The sequence below is a fragment of the Thalia democratica genome, chromosome 2, assembly GCF_965202585.1.
Source record: "Thalia democratica chromosome 2, ktThaDemo2.hap1.1, whole genome shotgun sequence".
Lineage (NCBI taxonomy): Eukaryota > Metazoa > Chordata > Thaliacea > Salpida > Salpidae > Thalia > Thalia democratica.
The window spans coordinates 26,732,990-26,759,795 of NC_139166.1; the positions used below are offsets into that span (position 1 = coordinate 26,732,990).

General features: G+C 26.1%; 1 protein-coding gene across 1 annotated transcript; it reads right to left on the reverse strand.

Moving 5' to 3' along the window:
• Positions 1-893: 893 nt before the first annotated feature.
• Positions 894-26,004, reverse strand: LOC145849947 (uncharacterized). The gene is made up of 15 exons (XM_082955074.1): positions 25,856-26,004; positions 24,517-24,745; positions 24,126-24,272; positions 23,917-24,044; positions 21,519-21,643; positions 19,522-19,670; positions 19,266-19,355; positions 19,032-19,175; positions 17,274-17,415; positions 12,521-12,598; positions 11,869-12,052; positions 11,266-11,461; positions 2,945-3,115; positions 2,457-2,632; positions 894-2,285 (listed from the first exon to the last, which is right to left on the reverse strand). Exons 1-15 carry the CDS (start codon positions 25,981-25,983, stop codon positions 2,174-2,176), a joined length of 2,199 nt encoding a protein of 732 aa, XP_082811200.1. The 5' UTR covers positions 25,984-26,004; the 3' UTR covers positions 894-2,173.
• Positions 26,005-26,806: the final 802 nt, after the last annotated feature.

Consider the following 26,806-nt stretch of genomic DNA (forward strand, 5'->3'; position numbering starts at 1 on the left):
TAACCTTTACTTTTATAAAACAAACAATCGCTGAGATCTTGGTATTTAATGTGCACATGTTTTTTTTTTTGAAATAACGTTTAGTTCGTCAATAAAGTACTGACTTAAACATAAGTTTTTTCTAACTAAATACTAAAAATTATTTACTATAACATATATTTACTAATATTATATGTTTTGGTTTTAAGAAAACAAATAAAGAGATCTCAACTACTGGAGGAGAAATAATGAATTTATTCTTTCAAGAATTAATTTTACAAACTAAGTTTCGGTCAAAGATCTCGTCAGTGCTTGAATAAATCTTATTCAAATAAAATTCTGTTTGAATAAGATTTATTTAAGCACTGGTGAGGTCTTTGACCGAAACTTAGTTTGTAAATAAATTCTTGAAATAATAAATTCATGTATTAACTAATGTATAATAATTAAACTAATAAAATTATCGTAATAATACAATTTTTGGTTTAAAACAATTTTATTTATTGTTTTAAAAATAAGTTTTTGTACTTTTTAAACTTTTCAGTTTTAATGTTACACATACGATTTTAATCTGGGTTTTACTAATGACTCAGTGAGTTAGCATTTATGCGATAAAAAAACAAATTTGTTTATTTACAGTTAAAAAACGAGTGATATCATAATTATGACAATTGTTGTAGATTATTACCACAAGTATTTGTAAAAATGAAACTATTTAGAAGATGAAACTAAAAAATGTTATAACTTTAAATTAAGAATAAAATTTGAGTAAATCTACAAAACATACGTATCACAATTTTCAACAAAGAAAATAAAGCACAGTAGACTCTTAATATTATGAAACTTTTCACAGTTTTAATGACACAAGTAAAATTGTATATATTATAACAGTAAATTATACATGATTAGGTATATTTTAGCACAGTGGATATAAACACATAAAAATAATTTATCAAAGGTAAAATAAACTCTAATAAAACAGGTACAAAATTTTTTGACTTAGTTACTGAATGAATTAGCTTTTATTATCCATTCCAGAAAAAATCGGTTAATATGCACATTTAAAAACTAGTAGTCAGTATCTAAAGTAGGTTTTGTTTCTGTATTAGATTTCAGTAGTTGAAAAATATTTCTAAAAGTATTTTATTAATGTAAGTAATTTATTGTTTTTGATTTAAATAAATAACTTATGTAACAATACTAAACATTGATTTAATTAGTAACTAATACTTTTAATAAGCAAATGTATTCTATCAATAAACTTTTTGGAACTTGGAACTTATTAAATTAAAAATGATTATTATAATAATAATCTTCTTAAAGTGTATAACAAATTGATAGGCATAAAACTTTTTAAGTATAAAGTAAAATCTTAGTTTATTACTCATAACTAAGATGACGATATAGACTAATAGCCTTGCCAACAAGTTAAAGTTTATTATTTTACATTCAGGGTTGCCACTCTTTAAGACAAAAAATAAAACTACCCTGAGTGAACTTAAACTGCCCCGAGTCATCCTGAGTTATTCTTTCAAATCCTTAAAACTTTTGATTATGCTTCTGGCGCAAACTACTTGTACATCATGTTCATTTTTCTTCTTAAAGATTTAAAGGAATATTGTATGTGTAATGTGTATGCTTCTGTTTTCGAATATTGAACATTAAAAGTTTAAATCAATTGAGATTAAAAAAAACAAAGTTTGTGACCAATTTTATGTGACCATGTTAGTTAACTCTAAATGTAATAAAAAATAGTTTGAATTTTTTTTTTGACATTTCAATTGATTAATTTTAATCTCACCACATAAAGTGCTCACTTGCATGAATATACATAAATAATGATAGATTTTAATTTCAGATTTATAACAAGTCTACAATGTTATTTCTAAGAATAGTGAAGAACTAGCCACAAGGCTAAAAAAAAGAATTTCCAAATCAATAAAGACCATGCTTTTGAATATATTGGTTAAACAAAATGAAAAAATATTAAAATTGGATCAATTGAATCTCATTATCGATCTAAAAAGAATTCTGTACTGAGATTTCTAATTCAAAACTGTCCTGAGTTATCCTGAGATTTTCTATATTTTCAAAATACCCTGAGTTTCCCTGAGTGTGTGGCAACTCTGTACACTATTTAATTACAATTTTTCTGGTTATTTCAACCATATGTATTTGATACTATTCATAAATATCAGCCAGTGATAACCAGCCCGTGGGACACACACTGTCCAGTTTCTTTGAAAACCAAAGCGGGCCACAAAAAGCAGACGACATTATCAGAAGTCGGATCTGAAGTTGGAAACCTGAAATTTTAATTAAAAGTTGTTTAAAAAAACATCATAACTACATTTGAAAATTTCAAAACTTACAATTTGTTTATCATTGCACCAGATTGTTTCTTTGATTTGTAAATATGTGAAAACAATTATTCAATGTTTGAATTAAATATTAAACATTTTTTTTAATTATTACACCTTTTATGGAGCATGGGGTCGAACAGTTCGGAGTCGTAGTCGATGCCCAGTGCCGGGGTGTGGACGGCCAGTTTCCATGACAAGCGCACGCAAGCTTGGACGTAGGACCGGAACTTGTCGCTGGACGCCAACCTGGGATGGTCGTACAAAACGTCGCATATCTGGTCGCACACTGACTGCAAAAATATTTTGTTGCTGAAAAGTTTTAGTACATTAAAATTAAACCCTGTGTAATAAGTTTTGTCGAATTTAAACTTAGAAGAGAGTAAAAATATTTGGATAGAAGTAAACTTTTATTTAAAAAATGTTTCACTAAATTTTATTGTCGCACGTTTATAACTAGTTTTTAAATAAAAAGAAGTTCCAAATAAAAAATAATTCAAAAATAAACTAAAAAAATATCACAAAACAAAAAAAAAATTGCTGACCATTACATTAATGTTTTTGATTAATAATACAATTAAAGAGTGAGTTTGTTGAAAGCTCACTTCAACGTTACTGGTCAGATCGTAAGTGTCCGCATTTTCAACGAGAAACTGGTTGAAGTGCTTCTCAAGGCGGACCACACTTTGCTCGTCGTCGCAGGTGGAAGCCCCGATCAAGTTGCGGAGTTCGTACCTCGACCTGTCCAGTGCGTCGGCTGCTGACCTGAAGCTCACCTGTGCAAGTTTCGGGTGTTTAGGTGAAAATTTTGTGGAGTTTTAAATACAATTGAGCCTGCTTTTTACAAACGAGAATGTGATATTATTGTTTTTACTTAATACTTTTATTTGGAGTCTAAATCAGATAAGTGAGCGATACTGTCCCCTAGGGAGATTTTGTTTATCAGACAACAAGTAGTAAGGGTACGAAAAAGTAAATGTGTAATTAACTAGTAAAGGGCGATATCTAGTAAAAGAAGATTTTTAATTTTTTAATTTATGCTAAGGGGCGATTTTAAAAATGAAGTTGGAAAACCCTTGTTTAAACTAACAAATTTCTGGTTCCAATGAAAAGGTATACTTACAATTTCCATCCTTTTTTTTTGTCTATTTATTACTATTTTTTAACTTTTTTTGTTTTTTTATTATTATTTTTTTACTATAACTGTTATCCCTAACCCATGATCGGTAAGCGGTTCTCGGATTTGATTGGGTGGGAATTGATCACGGGTTGTAACTGAGCGATTCCCCATGAAGTCCATACATCCAGCAAAATTAAAAGAGACTTACAAGAGGTATAAAAAACGTAAATCAGATAAATTTAGTACTAAAGGTTTAGTTAAAAAAAAACAAATAACTTAAAATATACACTATAATTTGCTGAAAAAGAGTAGCAATAAAAGTGAGGAGGCGACATTTCCTCTTTCGGAAAATTTTTCATTTTGTATGAAAAATAGGTTCTGCATTAAAAACAATTGCCGAAAAAAGAGTGATATCGCGATCTTTGGGAAACCCTGCTTTGAAAACACAAATGAAAATTCAAAATAAAATGTTCTCTGCAAACCAAGCTGGAATCTAAGAAGTTATTACTTTACTGGCTTCTGAGATAACTATTTACAAAGGCAGTCAATTTGGCACGGTTAACTGCAACAAAACTTCTAAAAATTGAAAATAAACACTAGTTTATAAAATCAACATCATTGTATGCACATACTTTCAAAACAAGTAGATTATCTAAGCTTTAAAAGATATTTTAGGAAAAAAAACTTTAAAATTATAGTCTAGCTTTTTAGAGGCGCCATAATGGCAGTTAACACTTGATGAACTTAAACTATAAAAATAGATACTTTTGAAAAATAAAACACTACTAAAAAATTAATTACTAGTTTCTTAAAAATATTTTTTAACAGACAAACAGAACTTTAGAGACGGAGGTATATATATATATTTTTATATGTTGCCTTTAGTAAAAGTTCAGTAATTGTTCGTTTAATTTCTTTTTATGAAATTTTAAAATCAGATTCTATTCATTAAAACAGATATTCAAAAATAAAATTGTCACTGTTAGACCTCTATATTGAGTTTATTTTCAATCTAGTAAATTGTATCATTTTTTCTCCAACCAAAATAATAAGCCAACACATAAACAACAGCAAGAAGTACAAATGGGTAATCAAAAAACATACTTTAAGAAATATAATAAACATGACTTAACCCATTGAACTTGTCTCAGTATAAGTATGATAAAAATATCTAAAGATATAACACAAACTCAACTAAACCAAATATACATTTCCGAAACAATTTATCTCTTAATTAAAAAAACTTAACATTAAACACAATTGAAGTATTTTTAGAAATTAGACTAGACAAACGTTTTATATTCTATATGAGTAGTTATACTAAAAATTTGGTGCTTAAAAAAATCTAAAGGTTAATCTATCCATTAAAAGTATTAAACTGTCATATGCACTTAATTTTTTTATATTAATTTAATATAAAATATTTATTCTATTTTTTTTAGGTTATGGCAATAAAAGCAATTATAAAAACTTATTATAATTTCTAATTATTCATTTTTTTACATTAACGTGTAATAAATAATTGTTTTATATCACTTTAAATCGTGCTTTGTTTTCTTTCAAAACAAAAGTGTAAAACGGTTTTTTTCCTCTGTTAAGATTATAAAAACTTCAAAAAGTATTATATGTCTAATGTAGAGTTATAAGAAGCTTTTATACAAATAACTTTCCACTAATCAGTTACACATTCACTTTTCTCCTTACATTTATATTGCCAGATTTAATAACATTTATATTGATTCTCCTATACGCACCTCAGTACGGTTTTGTGTGAATGGGCGAATAAAAATACATTAGGGCGAATAAAAATCTATGAATTATGGCAAGTATGACTCCACTAGTAAGTATTATGTTATTTTCAATGTGTTTTAGAAAATACTCGTATAGAAGAGGAGCGTCCATGGGATGGAATATTGGAGCAGATTATCCACTTAAAAAATTAAAAGACTAATTATAATATTACAAAATTTATTAACTTTTGAATATAATTATGTTTACAAAAGATTTGTAGTAACTGTAGTACTTTTACTTCACTAAATTAGTTTTAAAAATTAAATACTAAGAGTCTTTAAAGATACTAGTAAACTTTCCTCAACCCCTAACAAAAATATTACGCGTCGCCACTGGTATAGAAAGTAATTTTTCTTATGTAAAATTTAACTCTTATCAACCTAAAATTTAATTTGATTGCCACTATTATGCTTGCTTCGGATTATCTATACCAGGGTTTCCCAAAGTGGGCAAAGTGGCCCCCTTGGGGGCCATTTGAGGAAGTCAGGGGGCCATAAGCCGTAAAGGGGCCAAAGGGGGGGCATGACTAGAAAAGGGGCCATAAGGGAGCCTTTTCAATTTTTGGCCGTCTTTGAAAATTACGTAAATTTTTGCAACAGCAATTTTAGAATTTTAGTTTTTAGCCCTGGGTTTAGATTTAAAATCCACTTTGTGTAAGTTTATTCTAGAAATAGCTTTAGTGCTTAGGTCAGATAACTCAATGTAAAGTTCAATCTTTTGCCAATTATATTAACAGTATATGTTTACTTTACAGTTTCAACCAATTAAATTATGAAATTTACAGTCTAAAGATGTTGCTTAAAACAAAGTTAAACATCAGCTGCTCAGTTTTTAAGTAATTTAAAACAGTTCAATTTTATAAGGTAATGTGAATTATTAGATTATTAACTTATCTTATATAGAGAGATAGTTATTTGTGTATCAAAACTGCAACTCCTACTTGATTCAACATGCCAACCAGGCAATCTCATCAAATGTATTTCAAGTATGTTTTCATATATTTATACTCATGTTTTAGCAAACAATATTTTATTAAAATTAGTTGTATTTAAAGTTATTCTAAATTTACAATATGATGAATCAGCAAAAAAAAAAGTTGTTTTTCATGTTATTTTTTATTTTATTTATTAAAGCTTTATTCTTTGATTAATTTCTAATATGTATGGGTAAAGTGGGATAGGGATAAGGGTATAAAAAACAATAAAGCTTTAAAAAAGTGTATCGATTCTGTAAATATGCATATCAGACTGACCTTTAAGTATACTATTCATTAAATTTTAAATTGTAAGTTCTTAGAATTTTTAATAACTAACATAAAACATAACTTTTCAAAATTCAATAATGTAAACAACTATTTTTTTAAATGTAGATTCTTACTTAAATTAATATAGAAGTTTTTTTTTATGGTTGCCCCTATAAGTTATAAAATTGTAACTTTCTAGCATATTGATAATAAAACTATTATATTTTTATAAATAAATGTTGTGTACGTTGGTTTAACTTTTATTTTAAACCAAACCACATTTAAAAAATAATTTTTAGTTACCTTAAAAATTAAGTAGTAGGGTACCATTCTTAACTACCACTCTTATTAAATATTTCCAATAAACTCTGACTAACTCTTTTTTTGGTTAGTATGAACCATTTATTATTCTTACACATGTTGCCTTGAGCTTATTTTTTGTACAATTTAAACTTAAGATAATTAAGACTTAAAAAAAAGTCAAAAGTTGTTTAAATAATTAATGGTGTGAAGTTCATTACCAAAATGTTTATCTCCTTAGTAATCCATTGACCTTAGTTGTAAGTGTTCACATTTTTCTTTCTTACTAATCTTCATCTATTTTTTAAATCTTTACAATAAACTTTGTATATACTTGTTAGTAATGATAAAAGTGCTAATAACCTATTTTATCTTTTACCAGTTATAAATAAAAAAATTTTCAAATTATTTTAAGTATATATGAAATAATATAATAAAAAAAACTTAATAATATTTGAAAAGGTTTAAATTTTTTATCACTGAAACCTTGTAAAAAATATAAGAGTTTATTTTCACCTTTTTTTTATTTAATTAATCTCTTTACTTTACAGTAAATTTGAGCAATATTTTAAAGTTTAGTCAAATAAGTATATACATTTTTTTTAAACAAGTCATATGGTGAAATCGAATGTTTTTTAATTACTTCTCAGTTTACTTTACATTACACTTAACATTTTACATACAGGGTTGCTAAATACTTGGTACACTCAGAATAAATCAGGATATTTTGAAACTTTTGAAAATCTAAGAATGACTCAGGACAGCTTAGGATAACTCAGGGTTTTTTTCTAACTCAGACTGATTTAGGATAAGTTTAAATAGAATAATAGACTGAACTATTATTTTGAATTATTTAAAAAGATTTAAGATGCCATTTTCAAATTATAATATTTTTTGGAAAAGTAAAGTTGTTCTTGTAAACTTATAAATTACCCATGGATTGCTCTTTTTATTCTTCATAAAAAATTGTTTAAAACTTTTCAAGATATGGCTAAAATAAATTTTAAATTATAGTATTTTTTGAAAATAGTTAAAAAAAAAGAACCAGACCCAAATAACAAGTATGTTCAAAAGAAGTGTACACAAAATATTGATGACGGTGTATTAACTTTATATTACCTGTCTTTAATAATTGCAAAACAAGGGTTACCTCACACCATTGGGGAAAAAGCATTTATTCCAGCCATAAGAACAGTACTTGAAAAAGTTCTACATATCAAAAACATCAGCAATGTTCTCCGCATAATCCCATTAAGTAACAACACAGTTAAACGACGCATTGATGAAATGGGAGAATGTGTAGAAAAAAAAACTAATTACATTGATGTGTACCAACTTATTTTCCATACAAGTTGACGAGTCTACTTTGCCTGGAAATAAGTGTCTACTTCTTTTATGTGTACGAATGGTAGTTGGTGACAAAACCTATGAAGAATTAGCTATATCTCAGCTAATGGAAACCCACAGCACAGGCCAACTTGTTTTTAATAAGATCAAAAACTATTTTGAATCTAATAAAAACCTTTAGAAAACATCATAGGTGCAACAGATGGTGCTCCCTCCATGGTTGGTAGGCATGTTGGATTAATCACGTTTTTTAAAAAGGTTAATCCTAATTTATTTACAATTCATTGTGTAATCCATAGGCAACATTTAGTTGCTAAAAAATTAAGTAATCATCTACACACCTCATTGAATTTAGTTATTAAAGCTGTGAACAAAATTAAAAGACATGGTTTGCAAACTCGTTTGTTTAAAGAGCTTTGCAATGTCAATGAGGAGGAGTTTGACATCTTAATCATACACACTGAAGTCCGATGGTTATCAAAAGGAAACTGCTTGGAAAGGTTCTTAGCAGTTTTTAATACAGTAATTGAATTTTTTTCTACAAAAAATAGTGAATTATCAATTAAACTGCAAGAAAGAAAAATTGACATAGCATACTTGTCTGACCTCTAAGGAAAATATAATGTTCTGAACAAACTCCTACAAGGAAAAAATTTAAATATCATAAAAGTCAAGGCTAGTCTAACCAGCTTTACAAACAAACTGGAACTGTTTGAAAGAAACTTTAAAAAAGATCAATTCTGCCAGTTTTCAAGCTTAGAAAACTTAAAATATCAGCTAAGTAAAGATGAGGTAGAAATTTATACATCCCACTTAAAAGAGCTAAAACTTGATATAGTTCACAGATTTAAAGATATATTTCTATTAAATGTTCCAAATTGGATAGTAAGCCCCTTTGAAGCAAGTCTTGATGAAGTAAAAGTTGAATTACAAGAAAAGTTCATCGAACTAGTTGCTGATCCTGAGCTTAAAGTAAAGTTTTTGCGATTTGGGTATGAAAGTTTTTGGTTGCAAGAAAAAGTTAGACAACAATATCCAGATATCTGGGAGGAAATAAGTCTTTTATTCATTGCATTTCCTTCTAGCTATGTAGTTGAAAAAGCTTTTAGCTCAGTTATAAATGTCTTAAATAAAAGATCAAACTTAGACATATCCAAAGGAGGAGACTTGAGGTTGTATCTAACTGAATTAAAACCAAACATAGAGAAGTTAGCCAGTAGTCATCAAGCTCATCCTTCACATTGAATGGTAGGAGCAGACCAAACTTAGTGTTAGTTTTTTTTAATACAAGAATTAGTAAATGTTTTATTCGAAATAGATGTTTCTAGTGTACATTTAGAAAAAAGTTTAACATATAATTTTGCAGTTTGATATTGTTATGTTTATAGTATTTAAAATAAGCTTTTCCAATATACCTATGAACAAAAAGAATTAACTATATGAGTTCCTTTTTTTTTTATTAGCTTAAAATATTTCAATCTGGTTAAAAAAAGTTAGAAAAAAGTTACAGCATAGTTGTCTAAAAATTATAAAAATGTTATTATATACAGAGAGATTTGTCATTATATATATAACATTGATTAAAGTATTCTAATCAAGCAAACATTTTTTTTTGATTTTATAACACATTACTTAGTTTACTGGTTGAAATGTCAAAAGTTTTTTTTTTTGATTATTTATTTTCAAGTACAAATTAAATCAGATTTTAATTGTTTTTTGACTTATTCTAAAAATAATTTTTATATTGATTTTATATAATTATAGTACTATTCATATATAAGACCACATAGAATGTTTACTTATGAATTTAAATAGAATTGTTTTTTACAGTTTTAGTTCAGCTTTTATTTAACTAGTATAGTTGCCACACAATCAGACCACCTCAAATGTTTTGAAATTAAAAATTAACTCAAGCTGGTTTGAACTTGAAAGTTTTATTTTAAATTTTCTTATTTGTCACATTTTTTCTTATTTTTATACTTTTAAGCATTTCTTTTTCAAATTTTGGCTGTTAGTTTTTTTTTTCAAATAATGACCAGGTCAGTTTTTAATCAGTCGTGATGATTTTACTTTATTTTCAAGAGTGGCAACCCTCACTTAACTAAGAACAGTTTTTTTCTTGTTAAGATATCTTAATTAGGTATTTAAAATAGCTAGATTTATAAACTAAGTACAAATTCAACAGTCTTTAGCAAGCCAACTAGCCACGTCAACTAGTCTACAGCAACGTAACTAGACAATCCAGCAATCAACACCCTAACAAGCAGTTTGCCTATCCAGAGAAAAGTGTCATATAATTTTTTAACTCGATTATGTTTTATGTTTGTTAAATAAACTAATAATTTCATTGTCGTGGACAAGACGTTAAACTGTATCCAAGTAGTGTACAACGCGATTACCGAAAGGTTTTTTCAAATACTAGTACATTGAACTAAGTATTTTTGAGTTCTTTTTTTTCATTCCACAGAATATTAATTTCTTTGCAATTTTTATGTTACAACCATTAAAAATATCAAAATGTTTTTGATTAACGTTTCATTTTCTAAATTTGATATATAAGGTACGAATTAAATTATTTAATTTGTTGCAACTAACATTTACAAAGACATTTCAAATTAATAAATTGTATTTATTCCAAGCTTTTATTGTGATAGAGTGGCTTTTATTTAAACAACATTTTTGTTACTATGAAAATTATTTATTACAACCAGATGTAATGTCAGCGTTAGAAGCGAATTAAGAATTTGAATGAGTCACCTTAAAAATTCAAAAAAATAGAGTCTTTTAGTAACAGTGGTATTACGCTGAGCTTATTAGAATGCACCTATTCGTTTTTAAACGAATAAAAAATGTGCACAATATAATTTTGTGAAGCCATATTGTAGGGGGGCCATGGCCTTTTAAATTTACTCGAAGGGGGCCATTAGAAAAAAAATTTGGGAAACCCTGATCTATACTATACAACTAAACGGCATAAAAATTTTCCCTTCAAAACCTATTTCTTAGTGGCGAATACAAAAAAAAACTGAAAGTTAAAAAAATGTTCAAGGTACACTTAATGTCATACCAGAAGTGAAAGTCTGACATCTAATCTAAATAAAATTGAAGTGTTAGCTCAAACTGACCACGATGATGGCGAACAGAACTTTTGACTTGACCACCGATTCTGATTGGCCGTCTTCCCACGTCTGCTCAAGCGTGTCCAGCGCCTCCATGCATGTACGGCTGTACAAACTGGCAAATTTGGCGGCAAGCTGCGCCGCTTGTGATTGGTCAATTTGCTTGCGAGGAGTGGAGCTTCTGCTGGCTATTTGGGGAAGTCTGTTGATGAAGTTACAAATCAGCTAATTTTGTTGCCAAATGTTTTAAAACTTACCCTTCAAGCAAGTTTGGCTAGCATGAGACAACAACTAGTAAATTGGAGAAAAAGTAGATGATTGATTTACTAATAAAGGGGGTAGGCAAATATTTTTGAACTTTTTGAAAATAAGATAGTGAAATTCTGTTCTAGGTTTTTATAATTATTATTAAATCTCAATAGTTATATTTACTACAGATAAATTAAATGAAAAAAAATCTGGCTTAGAAACTTGGCCTTAATTTTTGAAAACTAGACAATTTTAAAGTCTTTTGATACCAGTAAGAATTAAAAATTATTTCCAAATTCCAAACAACATAAACAAAAACACACGGACGAAGATAAAAATAGCTCGGAACACAAACACCACCTATTCATGAGCAGAACTTCCTTTGTTCGCGTTTTCTCAATCACTTTATTCGCCTCCTCAAGTTGATGACGCAGGCTGACGCATTCGGCGTTCAACAGTTCGTTCTTCTTGTCCAGCTCCTCTCTTATGCGAGCTTCGAGCAGGCCCCTAGGTGGTGAGCTGACTTTTTGCATTTTCGACGAGTCTGAATTGAATTTGATTTTTCTAGACCATGTGGAAACATTTATAGGTGGTTGTTTTAGATAACAAGTATAAATGATTAAATAAAAAAAAAACCCTTTTATAGGTTAAAATCAAAAACATTCATTGATTCTGTATTTTATATAAACTACAACATTGTAAAAGTAAACTAACTTATCTTGGTAAAAATAAAACAATAGTTTATAGTTTACTTAAACAATCTTAAACTTTATACAATTTTCAACGAAAAAGGGATAACATAACATAACTAAGTAAAAACCAAAGAATGTAAAATTATTTTACCAAATACTCATCAAAAACTTCCGGTATATAACTAATAGTACCAAAAACTTATTCATTTAAAGGTATTAAAATATTTTTTTAGTATTTGATAGTAAATTTAAAAAAACTTTACTGTACTAAAACTTTCAAAAAAAAAAATTAGAACGACTGTGTAATAATGTAAAATAACCAGATGAAGCATTGGTAGACGCCACTTCAGAATTTCCATTTGTAGTTTTTTCAACATCCTTTACTTCCAGAGAAGATCCTTTGAAAGAAGATAAATTAGTTTTAATAACTTCTTAATGTTTCATATATTGCACAAGTAAATCTATTGCACAAATTTATTATGGTTATAAGGTTTTTTGCGCTTTTTTAACTTTTTACTTTTTTTATTATCCGAGCTAGCAAGCTAAAATCTTCAGAAAACATCCCTAAATAACTAAATATATCAACAGTTAGCATTTCAAAACTATTGATAAATACAAACTAAAATTTTACAAAATGTAGTTTTCTATTTTTTTATATTTTAATTAAAAAACTTTTACACTTAAGATTTCAATACTAGCAATGAATTTACCGTAAAAATTAAAAAAAAAAATTGGTTAGTAAATGAAAATAAGATTATTTTTAGTTAAAAACAGTCTTTATCGTTTTTTAAGTGAGCGCCTTCCATAACGAACCTATAAATATAATACATTTTGATTGCATATATCTCAAAAATTACTTTGAATTCTGTTATACAGTAAAAAGTGTCTGATAGCTAAGGTGAAATTCTATAAGATTATATAAAACAGTAAAAAAACAAGGTGAACTCCCCGAGGCCCTAACAAAGTTTTATTCGCTCTTTATTTGATATGTTAATATCTAATAAATTAATACTTTTTTATATTTTACAAAAGAAACTATAATTCTTAAAAATATTAATATGTTAAAATTAAATACTACTAAGTACTTTGCAATAGTTTAAAAAATACTTTTCAATTGTTTTTGATCAAAAACTTAAAAATAATCTATCAATTCATGAAAAACCTTTAGATTTATAATAGAAAAAACATTAAATAATTTCAATAATTGTAAAAGTAAAGAAACTTCTTTTAATAATGACATTTAGTTAATGGTATACCTCAAACTAAGTGAAAATACATATAATTCTAAGGTAAAACCTCAAATACTTCTTTAAAATCTTTAAATACTAAACAAAAAACATGAGTAAGATTAAAAGTTTAATCCACACAATGACAAAAATATTTCCAAAAAATAGATACCAAGGTGTAAAATTTTTCGGATAAGCAATAAAAACTTCCGAATACAACAATAGGAAATTTGTCATTTGTATTTTCAAGTATTCTTATCAAGTGTAAGTTGAAGTTGCCATCAAAAATTAAAATGCTTTAAATTCCTTCATAAGAATTGGCTGATTTAAAAAGAGTTTTTAATTTAAATTTTATCGGTTGTTTATTGAATTAAACACTTTTTATGAAGTTGATCAACTTAATTAAAAAAAAAACATAAAACAACTTTTTATTTATTATCTAAAACTTTTTTTTGAGCTATATTGATAAACGTATACAGTACACTACCGCTTAAGTACGCAAATTGAACCCGACCAATAAGTGCGTACTTTGCACGGGTAGTGCGTACTTTTTGACGATATAGTATAATATGAAATTTAGTTGTTTGTTTTCTTTCTTACAACTAGCCACCAAATAATTAAGCCAAATAAACAAGTCATTTATTTTAAATAAAATTTAAAACATAATTCTAATTTGCAAATTTTTTTAATAGATTTTAAAATGATTTATTTTTTCTATAAAAAGCTTCTACATAATTAATACATACATTTAATATAGAAAGTCAATGTCAGTCAATGATTTAAAAAAAAATATTAAGCTACATTTTGTTTTGTTAGAGGGAAAGTACCAAACTACTTTGTGTTTACCAAACATTTTCAAAACATCAATGTATGTACATTTAAATTAAATTATGACTTAACTATTTTGTATATGTAGGTTTTTTTAACTTTGTCATCTAGATTTATTTATTTTATAGCATTACAGCTCAAATATCATTATTCTTTTTACTTTTCTGCAACCACTACATAAGTATTTAGTTTGTTAACATTTAATAACAGGACTGTCTCAATCTCAGGCTACTTGGCCTACTCAGGATTACTCACCCTAGTTTAAAAGTTGTGAAAGTATCAGGCTAACTCAGCAGGTTGGCCATTCTACCTGGAAACATAAAATAATCTGGAAAAACTTGATGATTGAAAATTTAGGCAAAAAAACTGGAATTTCTTGAAGTTCTAGTATAACATCCTTTACTTTGTCTTTCTGGATAAGTGCGTACTTAAGGCGTGATGCGTACCAAAAAAAGTGCGTACTTAAGCGGTAGTATACTGTACTTAATTGCTATAAACTTAAAAAGTTTTAGATTATAGCTCAACAAAAAGCACTAAAATCTAGTATTTACTTAGTCACATTAGAATTATTACGACTTTAAAATATGATAAATTTAATTTTGTACAATTTAAACATCAAACAAAATAAAACAATAAAGTTTTATCAAAAAGTCATAAGACATGATTAAACATAGGCAAGCTAACTAAACATAACGCTTGTTTTACCAAATATGTTTATTGTAGTCGACGAAAGAAATGTGCAACAAAAGAAACTACGTACAAGGATTAAAAAGTTAAACATTGGGCTCTTACAAAAAACATATTACAGTAAGGGGCTTTAACAAGCTGAAATGGCAGCATTTTTGTGTCTTTTGCACTTCAGAGTGGGCTTGAACTTTCAAGTGCTTAAAGCCCAAGCTCAAGTTTTTAAAAACAGTGGCAGTTGAAAAATTTTCTGAGGTAATTAAAGACAATTAGTAGAAAATTAGCTAAGTATTTGTGATTATCTTATAGTAAAGTGAATTTTTCTATAACTCTCAACGCACCGGAGATTACAGAAAAGAACTTAGAAATAAAACTTAAGAAAAAACACAGCTTAAAAAATCCCTCCAGTAATTAGTTTTCAACTAAAAAAGTCATTAAACATGAAGAGAAAAATAAAAGTAAACTTTGTGTAAATCACTGCAACAATAGCAAAACAGGACAATCTATAACAACTCATAGCTTTTATAACAACCGCACAATGAAGGGTGTATCGCAAACAACAAAGAAGCACAGCTTAAACACACTCACTGGTGAACGTTGTTTCAAATCAAAATGAAAGTGGTGATTGATAAAAACAACGACGAAGTTATTGTTGACTTGCAAAATGTGTTTCATATTAAATTAAACCTCAACTTGAAATAATTTGTTGCACTAAAAGTGTACCGTACAAAACGAAGCTTTTCAAAGCGAATAAAAATGTTTTTAAAATCGTAAGGTATTTTATTATAACAAAAAAAAACAGTTATTACTCAACTTTTAAACAATTTAAAGTATAATATAGCCAGGTTTTATAAGTTTATCTATTAAACTTTTAAACCTTCTCGAAAAAATAAAACTTACTTTATATTTATGTTATGTTATTATTTCATTTTATGCAAGATAAATACTTATAGATTCATCATTTTAGATCAGATTATAATCTTGATTTTGTATCACAAAATGAATAGTTTACAAACAAAATAATCGTTTTTATTTTACTGTAAGCACGTTTACTTGTTACAACAATAACAGCAACCACTTTATACCATAAATTTATAAACCAAACAAGCCTGAACTTGAGTTATTGAAAGTTATTGTATTAGTACAAACATAATTTATATTAATAAGTCACTGAAATTATAGCTACTCTGTATTGCTTCAGTTATGGAATTTTCGTCGAAACTCTTTTTACAACAAGTCATAAAGATTTTAATATTGACAAGTATTTAATCAAGGAATTACACGGTCAATAACATCGACATAATAATTCTATAAACTAAAATACTTTATAAAGGATGAATTTTAAAATATAACAAGTTAGCCTAAAGACTCAAAAAAATGGTATAATAATTATTAAACAGCTTTCAATTTTCGCTTTCTAAAACAAAAAGTTAACATTTAAAAGTTCAAACCCTAGTCTCTCAAAAATCCTTTTTAATTTACTACCTAATAAAAAAAAAATTACAATTAAAGTAAAACATATAAAGTAAGACCGACTTGAAAACAACATGCCTATTCCCTTAGCATACAAATTAGTTTTTGTAAATTAATAATAAAACAGAAACGCATTGAAGAGTATTGGAAAATAAAAGCAGGCGTCATGTAGCATAGGTAAGTAAATTTAGAATGTTAAAAATCAACCACAATCAAAATTTGAAAACAAGTGTACTTTATAAATAAATATTTGTTATAATCAGCTATTAATCTTAAAATGGTAAGTAATTTTAACGTTTATCTACCTTTTTTTTCTATATTAAGCAGTAAATTAATTTTAAATAATTTTTAACGTTTAGGTTTGTTTAAAAAATGTTTAATAAAAACAGTTTCAAGTTCACATGCATACTATATATATATATATATATATATATATATATATATATTTATTTAATTATATAAAAACTATAATTCAAACAGCTGTTTCACACACGAAATGTAAAATTTCATGTGATCCTCAGTGAATACAGTTTATTATAATAGTGAACAGAAATTTCGATTTTAGAACTTTTTATAATAATTATGACGTAGTAATGGTACAGTTTATTGTACGATTAGTTGAATTTGATACACGCTGTAAATGTTATTCTATGCTTTTTAGGAAAGTTTAAAAAGGTTATTTTGGAAAAATGTTTTAAGCTATTTTTATGAAATTTTACATTTCGTGTGTGAAACAGCTGTTTGAATTATAGTTTTTATATAATTAAATAAATATTAAGCTCCAATTTAATTTGTCGAGCACTATCGATCAGAACTTTGTATAAAACCTTTAATATATATATATATATATATATATAAATACCGTTGTTACTTTGGAAATCCATAATGTTGCTTGAGTTGTTAGAAAATTTACCATATGAATTGGAACCATTTGCTGAACCATTTATCCTGGAATTTGAATCATTTGTTGACAAACTTTCTGTTGAATCATCTGGTGCATAATTCTGTTTTTATCAAAAGTTATTAGAAGGCAGAACAGAATATATACAAAAAGAAAACATTTTTTTAATTGATTTAGCAAAGACTATGTGGAACAAATTACTACAGGATGTGGTATTGTGTAGGAAGGTGGTACACTTTCGCTTGAAACTATAAAACTTAACTTTTATATCACAATAACACAATAAATATCAGAAAATTCAATAAAATTAAAAAAAAAAAAAAAATTTAAAATTTTATTTCATCTAAATACTAAGGATTCTTTTTTTTTTTTTCATTTATAATATTAATAATTTTTATTTCCATACGCCTCCCCCCAACAGACTATAAATTTACTTTTATTAATTTTGTACAAATGCGTTATGTCTTTTAAACAGTGCTTCTAGAAAAAACTATTTAGTTGTACTTTCTTATAAATGTGCATTTACTATTTCTTTTTTATATGTACTAATTCATCGCCTTTTATAGCCTACACTATAGAAAGGTACAAAATATAAAGAAAGATAATCTATATAAAACTTAGAATAATTTGGATACAAATAAAACATAAAAAGATAGTTTAACAAGTTAGTGATTATAACATTTTTACGAACTTGAAGAAATAACAATTAAAACTTTTTAAAGTTTAGAGAAAGTAAACATCAAATGTTATAAAAGAAAACTACTATGCAAATAAAAATTATAAGAGACTTAAACTATTGTTCAAAAATCTAGGGACTGAAACAAAAAAACAAATAAGATATACTTAATACTTGAGCAGTAGTATTGCTGTACAAACAAAATACAAACAATCAGTACAGAGTTTTATAATTCCTCTGTCAAAGTGAGTTCAAACAAACTGTGTATTTAAGAAATAGTGAAAACAGTACAAAAACATTTTATGACCATAAAAATCACAATATATCAAGTATATTTAAGTACTCAACAATATTACTTTTGTGTTTATTAAGTAAACAAAATTTCAATGTCTTGTAGTATAGGTTTGTTGTGGCAGAAATATCTCATGAGAGCATCAAAAGTTATAAAATGTAAAATAAACAGTTACTTGTATTTTATTCGGAAACTGTCTGGGCTAATTTATATAACACTATACTATCAAAAACTTATTTAAGCAAAGAACAAGGTAAGTAGAAAAGTAATAACATTTTACACATTTTACTTTAATAAAAAAAACTTGTGGTTTTGCAGCCATCAAAACAAAATAAGTTAACTTTGATCAATCCAAAGCTTTTTATTGACACAAATACTTAGTTTTAATTTTTCCAACAACATTTATTTTTATAAAATATTTTTTTTAAGTTTATAGTGTTATACAACATTAAGTATATGCTTTTTTACGTAAATATTTCAGAACAAAAATGGTTTTTGGTAGAATTTTTTTAAATTATTTTCCATAAAAAAAACTTAAAACAAAAAAATAAGTGATAAAATAGATTATTGTTTGTTTGAATCGTTTTTATAACTTTTGTCTTTTTTATTCCTTAAAACTTATGAATGTAGACTAAACTGAAAGATGTAATAAAACTTTTTGTTGAACTTTATGAACACATTATACCCTACTTAAAACAATTTTACTGATTCAACATACCTTACATTACATTATATACATTACAAAACTTACCTTTAATGTGCTAATGATAATTGAGTAGGCTTCTTCGTAATTCTTCAATTGTGGCAACAATCTAGCCTCGCTTGAAACGGATATCACATCATTTCGTAAATCGTAGAAAGTTGACAAAATTTCCTTGTCTTTGTTTATTCGTTCCTGGAAATTTTTTAATTTCCTACTAAAAAAGTCATAACTAAACAATTTTTTTAACACAAACTCAAACATATAATAAAATGCTAGTCATACTTGCAATATGTCGACAAGCTTCGGAAGCTGCGCGTAGTGCATTGTGGGTTCAACGACGTTCAATAGCTCTTTGTTCTTGTATAAACGATCCTGTTTCATTGAATTTTACAATATTTTAGTAATACTTTAGCAAAATGTTTTATCTGAATTTTATTGAAATTATAATTAAACAGAAGCTTTTTAAATATATCAAAAATACTTAAAAAAGGTAATTTCAAAAATCCTAAAGTACCTTAACTAAGCATAACAAAAATACCTCAACATCTTTTGTCGTAAAATTGAGTAAACGCTGATGATTAAAACTGTCCATTCGAAGATTATTGTTTAATGATGTTTTCTTGTCAATATTTCCTAGTATGTTCATCTTAGCTGCTGTTGAAGACGACATTCTTTTTTTGTTGTTGGCTAAATTAATTGGCTAATTGTATCATTTTGTATAAAAAAGTATATACTAAATTGTGATATACAAAACTGTTATAATAAGAATTTATAAACTTGATATAAAAAGTAAAAATAATACTTTTTGTGAATCTAGCGTATTATTTTTTAATATTTAACCGCAATTTTTCTTTAATTTAGTTAGTTTTTAAAAATTGAGTTTCGTTTCTTAAAAGCATTGTATATTATATTTACGAATAATATATTTACGAATAACTAACAGTTATTTAAAACGGTATTTTGGGAATATAAAAAAATATTTTTGTTTTAATTCTAATATGCAAACATATTGCCAAAATTTTTTTGAAAAATTTATTTTAGGTTTTTAAAAGTACCCATTTCTTGGTCTTTTTAAGTTTAAAGCTATGTTTAAGATTTAAAACTGTGTTAAGTAGTATAAAAACATTGAAAATATACTGTAAAGCTACTTTAAATGTGCTTTTAAATAAAAAAAAAATTGATCATGACAATTTTTTATTTATTTATATGGCAGATTTTTTGTGTCAAATTAAAGTTTTATTACTTAAAATGTAAAAACTGTTTATATTCCAGGTTTTTCTAGGGTTTTTAGTGATTTTTGTTCAAAATTACTCAAATGCCAGGTTTTTCCAGGTTTTTTGGCAACCCTGAACATACTTAAAATATTTACCGACTACTTCCTTCAAATTAAGGGCTCTGTGTTTAAAATAAAGTAGAAATAAAAATTATTATTAACTTTTTTTTCCCAAAAAATGTATCCTCCATACGTGTGTATAGCAAAGTTTAAAATATATGTTTTTGATTATACTTGTTTTTAAATAAAAGTAGCTAATACACTATTTTTAAAATATTTTATAAGTATATATTATATTATAAACTGTATTATATTATTATAGCCTAAGTTTTATGAAAAAAAATGCTTTGACCAGTTTAACTTTTAATAGTTATAGTTTCATTTCAAAAATGTCAAATTAAACCAAAAACATACTTATTTACTAACTAATTAAAGTATTCCTTGAAAATTTATATTATACTAAATACTATTAGTAGGGTTGCCAAAAGTTCTTTGTTTAACTATCCAGGTTTTTTGAAAGTACAAGTTTCTCTGTCCATTTTTAGTATAAACTAATATTTAAGGTAACAAATTTTATGAAACAAATATTAAAAAACGCTGTAAAATGCTAATTAAAATATGTTTTATAGTATATTAAATTTTTTGTACTAAAAAATTATTGAATATGATAGATATCGTAAAAAAAATCATTATTTTACATGTAAAATGTTTAAAATTCCAGGTTTTTCCAGGTAAATATTGCCTAGATTGTCATATTCCACGTACTTTCAGAATTCCATGTTTTTTGACAACCCTGTTTAGACATTGTAAAAATGTATTTTTTAATTTAAGCTAAAAATTTACCAAAACTTATTATTTAGATTAAACAACTTTTTTAAATTCTCTCTTAAACAAAAGAAAGGAAATTAAACACCAAATTGTTTACAATACCAAATTTTTTCGGACTTTAACATATCATAATAACTTTAACTCTATATTTTTAAGTACAGTAGTTAGAATTGGGAACCGCTCATTTCCAAACCGCGATCATTTCCCACCTGGTCAAATCCAAAAACTGCTCACCGACCAAGGGTTAGGGGTAACAGTGATAAAAAATATAAATAACAAGTATAAATAAAACAAAAGTATTAAGAAATAAAGGAATAAAAAAAAAAAAGTTTTAAGTGGGAATTGTGCGCGGATGGGATTTAATCAGGTGGGAAATGATCGTGGGTGGGAACTGTCAGTACACCGTTAGAGTTAATGTTTATAAAATAACAAACTAGACGATTTTCTTCTGTTGTCCCTGTTCAACTTGTTCATAGAAATTTTACAATTATTCATCATCCTATCAAGTTCCACTCTGAACGCAATTGGAAGTGGTAGAAGCTGGTTGTCTACTATTTCACTGTTTGTATTAGAATTTTTGTTCAAAATTTATCCTTGTTTGATTTTATAAAGTTACAAAGAACTATTTACAGTCATAGTAAAAAGTTTTATTGCGCATGAATTAAATTTTTTTTATCTTCAAAATACGGAATTGAAAAAGCTTCATTGTAAAACCACTATAACAGAAATTATACACTTTGGTATTTAGTTGCAAAAACTAGTTTATTGATATACAATACTATAGTTGTAGCTAACAAATGATTTCAAGTTACTACATCTTTAAAAATACTTTTTATAAATTATAAAACAGTTTTAGTTCAGATCCTAATGTTTTCACATTTTAGATACTTAAAATGTGAGACTTAAGCTATTTTGCTTATTTTCATCAAAATTTAAACAACTTAAATCAAAAAAGCAAATTTTAAAACTAAACTGCTTAGATACAATTATTTTTTTTGTTATATAAGTATAACAGAGTGTTTTCCACAGCCCATGTTATTTTTGTGCTAATTTATATTCAATTTCTAAATACACAATTTCAAAGTTATTCAAATAAAGTTTGTATACAATTTACTTGTTAAGAGCTTATGAGGGTAAATTATTCTTTTTTAATTAGTCCTGTTTTTTTACATAAAAAACTAAGGCTACCAGTTGTTTTTAAATGATTAAAAAAATTCAAAGTAACTTTTAAGATATAAGCGATCAAAATTAGAGGGGAAAATAGGTTCAATAGGTTCTTTATAGAAGGCGCAAACTAAAAAGACGAAATAAACTGATTCGCTAAATATTTATCTTCTCATTTAGTTCTAGAGCAATTGTTTTAAAATTTTATTCCAGATTATCCTTAATAAATTTTGAATAATTTGACTGAAACAGATTCTTAATTTTTATTGAAAAAATTTAAATAACAACTTATCAAAAAAAAATCTTGATCTCTTTTTATAAATTCTATTACTACAAGTTATTTTTAAATTAAAAAGAATATTTCCTGAAAATTTGAAGTAAAATACTTTTAAAATGAAGGAGGGAATATACTTTTTAAAATTCTGAGAAAATCAATTATAAATTTTTTTTCACACAGTTGTGTCGGATTTTTTTACAAAACTGGTTATAAAATGTATTTTTTTTCTACAAAAAGCATCATAAAGTTTATACTCTTAAGATTTTAAATCAATGCCGAAGTTAGTTTTTGAAAAAAAAATGTTGGACCTCCTCTATGCCTATATCAGTTTACAGGCATAAATTTTAGTTACTTTTAAATTTAAAGACTTTAATTTAATTAGCAAGTCTAAAGTTAATGTTTAGTAATAAAATATTTTATGTAGCATCTTAAAATTGAATGAGATATTCTTGACGAAGAAAAATAGTCTAGATGAAATAAAAACAGCCTGTCATTTTTAAAACTCTTAGAACTTTTAACTTAAGTGTTTGTAATTTTTTATTTAAACATATACTCATTTTAAAATATTACAATTGTTTCTAAATTAAAAATTTTTAAATAAGATTTAAAAACAATGAGCGCATGACTAAAGGTTGGTAGTAATTGGGTAAATATTTAAGTTTCAAGTAAAGTTTTGGAGTAAGTAACAATAATAATTTAAAGGTTTTAGAAAAAACAAGTTTTAAAGACAGAGTTTAATGGTTTGGATTTTAGGCTACTTGTATAAAAACTAAAAACATTATACCCTATCAAAATTGGTAGGTATTAAAATCATGTAGTTATAAACGTCCAAGTTTTATATGGGCAACTTTTAAACTTACAAACCAAAAATGACTTACATCAGTTCAAAATAGAAACTAAACTAATAAAAAAAAGTTACCACAATTCGAGGATACTTTAATGAAATCACATAAATTTTTAAGAATGCTTTCCACTTAAAAAAAACTTAGGCAATTAAAGTTTAAATATTTTGGTTTTTGGTAAAAATAACTTTAGCTTAGTTTTAGAAAAATCATGAAAACTTCAACATGCTGGCTAAATTTTCTCAACTTAAAAAAAATGTTTGCTAAATTTACAATGCCTTAAATATTTGAATTTTCAATTGTACAATTTATTTAATAATTCATACTTTTATGTAAAAAGATCAGTAAAATTACTTAAAAAATAGACATGTTCTATAAATCAGATAAAAATTGTTATACTACTGTTTATCTAAAACTACTATAATTCAACAACCTTGCAAAAATTATGTTGCTAAAATGCAACGGATAAATAGAAAACTTATCAATTTAAGCTCATAAAAAATAATTCATAACATTGTACAGATGAGAAAAATTTAAATAAAACTCAACCTGTCAATAAGTGATGTTTCAACACTTATCATCTGATGTTCTGTAAAATTTTCGAGTGCAGCTTCCAATCTTCTTTTTCTATTTCTCAGCATCTTTAAACAAAATGTTCCCTGTGTTCTTCCTATAACCTGCAATTTGTATTAATAAGAATATTTTCAAATCAAGTGGTATTGTTTAAAATAATAAACTACTATATAAACAAACTCAACCTGCAATAGACTGTCACATTGAGCATTGTGCTTTTCCCAATATTTTACTTTTGGTAAACTTTTGTCAAGATTTCTTGCCTGAAGCTTAACCAGCTTCATAAGTAAACTTTTATAAGGTAAATCTACTTTGTAGCCATTCAACTGTGCCTAAAATTTATTAATTACAAATTTAGCCAAAACAACAAATTATGTTTTATATATATACTTGACTTAAAACTATTATATTAAGAATTGTATTTTTTAGTCTTTGAAATAATAACTGGTTACACACTTCATATAAAAATATAAGCTTAAAATTTATTAACACAGTTGTCATTAAACACTATATATACATTTTTAATTTATAAAACTTAAATCTTAATACAATTTTATTAAAGAAAAAATCACTGACACTTGACAATAATCTTGAGTACAAAACGCTGACAATGGACAAAGTGTGGGGAATTCCTTCAATAAACATGTCAATAGGAAACTGCAAATATATCTTCCTCAGGGTTCCCAGAGATATTTCTCTGATCACATGCGCCACATCTTCATTTAACTTTTTCTCATAAAGCAACGCAATCTTTCTAAGTGCGAATGCAGGCTCATAGTCCTGCACTTTCAAACTGGCTGATTTGCTGCATAAATTTTAATTTTTAGTTTTATGTAAATCTGTGCTCTGTTTTAATTTAGAAACAGAACTGATAAAAAATATAATTAAAAATTTATAATAATTAGTTGACTATAAAACACTTATTCTACTTACAAGATCAATACACTTTTTACATTAACAATGATAACAATGATAGTTTTTTGTTTGGTTTAAAATTAATTTTAGTCACTTATTTATTTTCAAAGAAAATTATTGAACTACTTACCAGTAGTTAGGCTATTAAAATACTACTATATCATTATATAATATTTACTATAATATAGATAACTGTAACTTGACTACTGACTTTAAACAAGAGTGAAAGAATATTTAGTTAATGATAATTTAAAGTTGCTGAACAAAAATATACATTTTGGTTTTAAAGTATTTTTCAATAAACTATAGCTAATTTTAACAGAACTGTTCAAATTTTATATAACTATATTCGTACAGTTTTCTTTTTTTTTTTAGAGTTTTAAACAAAAAATTTTATTAAAACCAAACTTTTTTAAATATGTATCTAAAATATAAATTAGGTGCTGAAAAATATAAATATTTATTCAAGCTTATGATCAATTATTAAAGTTTTTAGTTAAAGACTTTGATTAAGTACATAAACTCAATATTGTACAATTTTTTAAGTGTTGAGAAGTTTTAAATCCAAATTTAATTATTTTCAGAAGTAGTTCTGTAATTGTAGTCAAGATATCTACTATATTTATTTTAGGAAGAACACTATCTATGGATAGTATATGAATTTTAATCTAAACATCTGCTAAAAATGAAGCAAACATTTTTTTTTGGTTTGTAGTAAAAATAACTCTAAACTTGTTTAAAATTCATTGATACTTCAACAATTTGACTAAAATTTTTATGTAATTAAAAAACAACTTTCAAAGCTTATAACTATTATAATAAGAATTAATTAAAATTGGTATTAATAGATAGTGACAAAAACTTGTCAAACTTTAAAAATTTAGTAGCTAAATACTCTAATGAAGACTGTAACTTATTATGTACATAAAATACTTTTAATTTTCACAAAAATTCTACATTTTAACTGAGAAAAGATATGTATAGAATGATAAACACTTACGGTCTGTCACTATCAGCTATGGAAACATTGTTCCATTTAAGTTTGGAGCTGGCCCGTGATCTGAGATTTCTGCTTCTAGGTGTGGGTCTGACATTCAATGCAGCAACTTCTTCATCTTCAATTGACATATTTTATTGTACTATTTATTATATAACTTCTAAAATAGTTCAGTTTTTATAACCATTTCGAAAAAACAAGATATGCCTTCAACTATATATTATTTAGAACCTGAATACGATATTGAACTTGTATTTTTCACTTTATTATTGTTAGTACTGATTTTATTTAACTATATTTATAGCAAAAATGACGAAAAAGAAAATAACACCACAACTGATAAGATTTTGATGTATATGTGTTGGCCATAGATTTTAATCTTGCAACATTCAACTCAGAGAGTTTTAAAGACCTTAATTTAGACCCCTACAACATCAGGTCACATGCCATTCTTTTTTTTTTGAAGAAACAGTTAGATAAAACATTTCTAATTTTAAATATAAGAAGAAAGTTTAATTAATAATTAAACTGATATATCTTGTTTAGTAAAACCAGATTAAAAACAAAGAAATTTTGTGAAAAAAAACTTTACATGTTATATTTATATATAAAACTCAACTAATAGTCCAAAGAATAATAAAATTTTAAGAAAGTTCTAATTGAACTAGGTTATTTATAAGTTAATTAATTAAATTAAAATGGCTGAAAAAGTGAACTGTTTCACTTTGTAAGATGATTGAGAGGTTGGAGAAGACTTCAACTTTTAAGCTCCATTTGCTTCATAGTGAATTCAAAGGATTGCATGAAAAGCTAGCAAGTCAAGTAGAGGTCAACAACAATTTGAAGCATTCTCTCATTTTTATGGGTCAGGAACTTGAAGATGTAAAGAATCGAAATAAGTTGATGAAGAAAGAGATAAAAGTTGTCAATATCAGTAAAAAGAAGAGGTTAGGA